General features: G+C 39.9%; 1 protein-coding gene across 1 annotated transcript; it reads right to left on the reverse strand.

The window, feature by feature from the left end:
- Positions 1-1,239: 1,239 nt before the first annotated feature.
- Positions 1,240-3,055, reverse strand: LOC121211447 (uncharacterized). Its single transcript, XM_041084213.1, has 4 exons — positions 2,600-3,055; positions 2,114-2,407; positions 1,398-1,774; positions 1,240-1,291 (listed from the first exon to the last, which is right to left on the reverse strand). Exons 1-4 carry the CDS (start codon positions 3,053-3,055, stop codon positions 1,240-1,242), a joined length of 1,179 nt encoding a protein of 392 aa, XP_040940147.1.
- Between the last annotated feature and the right edge of the window lie 957 nt (positions 3,056-4,012).

Raw genomic sequence — 4,012 nt, forward strand, 5'->3', positions numbered from 1 at the left:
GTCTAGCAGGCTTAATGCCGGTGAAATTATTCAGACTATAAGTCTAGCAGGCTTAATGCCGGTGACACATTTCAGACTATAAGTCTAGCAGGCTTAATGCCGGTGACACATTTCAGACTATAAGTCTAGCAGGCTTAATGCCGGTGACACATTTCGGACTATAAGTCTAGCAGGCTAAGAGCCGGTGTATTGAATCAGGTTTTAAAACCTAGCAGGCTAAATGCCGGTGAATCCGTTTAAAGCATGTGATAATATACAATTGATACCTCTATGATTTTGATTACATGAAATCGATGTATACATAAATGTTCAATCACATGATTTTAGTCATATTAACTTGATGAGCATATATATATACATATATTTGGTCTAAGCAATTGATAGATATGTATATATATATATGTTGCATTCGGCATAGGTGGATATATTTATGTGTATGCATTCGGCATAGGTGAAAATAAATGTATGTATCTATGCATTCGGCATAGATGGGTATAGGTGCATATGTGCACTCGGCATTTATGGATGATAAGCATAAAAATTTGGCTTTTGATATATGTAGTTGAATAGTTGTATTTAAATGGATTAGATGAAGTGCGAACAATAAGTACTCTAGAAATCAGTATATGCTGTTAAGGATTATGCTAGTAACTTGATTATATGCATATAATGTATATACATTTGTCCGTTTATGTGTATTAGATAAATATACATCCTTTTTGACTTAAACAAAATGACTCAATAAAGTAGTGTTTGATTAGTAATCATATTTGATCATTGTAATTTCAATAAATTTACTTAAAGAATTATATGATTCTTTTATATGTATTATAGATATGCTGTAGACTTACTAAGCTATAAAAGCTTACTTTGTTTGCTTTCGTTCATTCGTTTTTATAGATTTTTTTTTGAGACGCGTTACGAGCTCGGGGATCATCAGCACCGCCCATCACACTATCGACTTCTTTTGGTATTTTGTTAAATATTTGAACTCGATCTTATGGCATGTATAGGCTTGATAATGTTTTGGATAATTTTGAATCCTATTGTGTAAATAGCAATGCGAAAAGAGTTTAACTTCCATGCTTGAATTTGATTATATATGTTCATGAATTGGACTTGCATTTGGAATTAGATATTAAAGTTATGTTTATGTGAGCTTGGTTTCGTAATGCCTCGTAACCCTGATTCGGCGACGGAGACGGGTTAGGGGTGTTACAGAATGTGCCAAATGAGCACCTAAACGTCGTCTTCTCCTGATCCTCCGGTGCCACTGGAATCTGGAAAAACCCTGAGTAACCATCAAGACAACAATAGTGAGCTTTCCAGCTAAACGTTCTAACATCTGGTCAATAAAAGGTAGTGGAAAGTGATCTTTCTGAGTTAAGAAATTTAACTTCCTGTAATCGATGCAGACTCTCCACCCGTTTTGAACCCGAGTGGGAACCATTTTGCCTGTTGAATTCTCAATTACGGTCACACCAGTCCTTTTTGGTACTACGTGGACTGGGCTAACCCAACTACTATCGGAAATGGGATAGATCATCCCAGTGTCAAGTAGCTTTTGGACTTCTTTTCTTACCACTTCCATCATAGGCGGGTTGAGACGCCTTTGAGCCTCTCTTTTGGGAACAGCATTATCAAAAACCCAAATTTTGTGCATACAAGTCGATGGACTCAATCCCTTGATGTCAGCTATTGTCCACCCAATTACCTCTTTATAGTCTCTAAGGACTCGTACCAAGTTTTTTTCTTCTATCTTCGAGAGTTTACTCTAGATTATCATTGGTAGTGTATTTCCATCACCGAGAAAAGCATACTTCAAGTGGCTTGGGAGTGGTTTGAGTTCCAACTCCGAAGCCTGTAAAATAGATGGTACAAGCTTAGTCTGTGAGGGAGATAATTCAAAGGTTTAGCCTGAAGCTTTCCGTAGTTGTGATGCCTCCATATGAGCTACTGTTTCGTGAACAGAATCTTCAATGGTTATCCACTCCTCAAGTTCCTTAATGGCATCAAAGTCCAAACTTCTTCAAATGACAGCTTGTAATTCATCCTTATTATGATATTCCTAATGTAACTTAGTTAAATGATCAATAATATCAATATTAGAAACATTAGAAATCATGCTAGGACGGTTCATGGCCTTGTAGACATTGAATTTTACTACTTCCCCATCGAACTCCATAGTGAGTATCCCACTTCTTACGTCAATCTTCGTTTGTGCAGTACTTAAAAATGGTCTTTCGAGAAGTATGTCTGATGCATTGGCCGAATTGTCATCCTCCATGTCGATGATGTAGAAGTCTGCAGAAAATATTAGCTCGTTTACCTTGACAAGAATGTCCTCTAATACTCCCTCTGGATGTACCACAGATCTATCTGCAAGCTGGATTATCACACCTGTTTCCTTTAAAGGACCCGCGTTAAGTAGTTTATAAATTAACAAAGGCATAACATTAATTGATGGGCCTAAGCCACACATTGCTTTTTTAATACCAACACTACCTATTTTACAAGATATGAAAAACATATCTTGGTCCTTACATTTGGGCGGTATTTTTTGTTGCAGAACGGCGGAGACATTCTCTCCGACACTTACCTTTTCATTTCCCAGAAGTTTCCTTTTACTCGTGCATAAATCTTTTAGGAATTTTTCGTATCGTGGGATCTGCTTAATTGTATCGAGAAGAGGTATGTTGATTTCCACCTTCCGGAAGGTGTCAAGGATCTCCTTTTCGTCTCGCTCCTTCTTACATTGGACAAGTCGTCCAGGAAACAGAGGTGGTGCTGCAAATGACTTTTGTGGTGCCGACTCTACTGGAGCCTTTGTGTCAAGTTTCTCCCTATCTTGACTTGCGTCATGGACGCGACTAGTGTCATGGCTGCGACTTATGTCAAGTACGGGCTCCAAAACCTTCCCACTCCTTAGCGTCATAGCGCTTGCATTGTGTCGTGGATTTGGCTCAGTCTGGGATGGCAGCTTACCTTGGGACTCTAAACGGCTAACCGTGAGCGCGAGTTTTCTTACTTGCTTGTCTAACTCCTGCAAATGCATGTCAGTTTTTTTTTGGAATTTTTCAGTACCGTTGGCTAACCTTTCCACTATGGCCTCCAAAGATAACTTCGGGCGTGGTATCTGTTAATTCTGCAGCGGCCTTTGTTAGAACGGTTGATTGAATCACGAGTTCGAGTAGGGGTCATACAGTCTTTGGGGCGGTCCTAGAAAGTTCCCGATAGCATTCGCTTGTTCTGCTGAATCCTCCTGTAAAATCGGACATGAGTCCATAGGGTGGTCTGGCTTGGTGCAAATTCCGCATAACCGTACTGGGCCTGTTTTATCTAAAAGTAAAGTTTGAACAACATTAGTCAGCTTATCAATCTTATCTTCCAGAGACAAAGAATTTAACCCATGAACCCGTCTAGTGGGTTTTGTAACCGGTTGGAATTGTTGAGAGTTAGCAGCCATGGTTGAAATCAACTCTCTCGCTCTTGGAGGTGTCATGTTAACAAGCGCCCCCCCCACTTGTAGCATCTATCATTTTCATTTCCATCGGGAGTAAACCCTCATAAAAAAACTGCAATAGTTACTACTCAGTCAATCCATGTTGTGGGCAGCTTCCACACAACTTTTTATATCGCTCCCAGTAATCGTAGAGCGATTTAGTATCCTTCTGACGGATTCCTACGATATCCCTCCTTAGTTCGGCCGCTCGGGCTGCAGGGAAGAACTTGTCAAGAAACAAACGAGACATGTCAAACCATGTGTTGACAGATCCCGGAGGTAAATAAAATAGCCACTCTCTAGCAGAGTCGGCTAATGAAAATGGAAAAGCACGAAGTTTGATTTGGTCTTCTGTTACTCTCTGAGGTTTCATGCTTGTGCACACCATATGGAACTCCTTAAGGTGGGTATGCGGATTTTCGTTTTGTAGTTCACGAAAAGTGGGTAGTAGATGGATCAAACCCGACTTTAGCTCGAACGCCGTTCCTTCTGCCGAATAGGTTATGCATG

Source organism: Gossypium hirsutum, chromosome A12 (assembly GCF_007990345.1).
Source record: "Gossypium hirsutum isolate 1008001.06 chromosome A12, Gossypium_hirsutum_v2.1, whole genome shotgun sequence".
Lineage (NCBI taxonomy): Eukaryota > Viridiplantae > Streptophyta > Magnoliopsida > Malvales > Malvaceae > Gossypium > Gossypium hirsutum.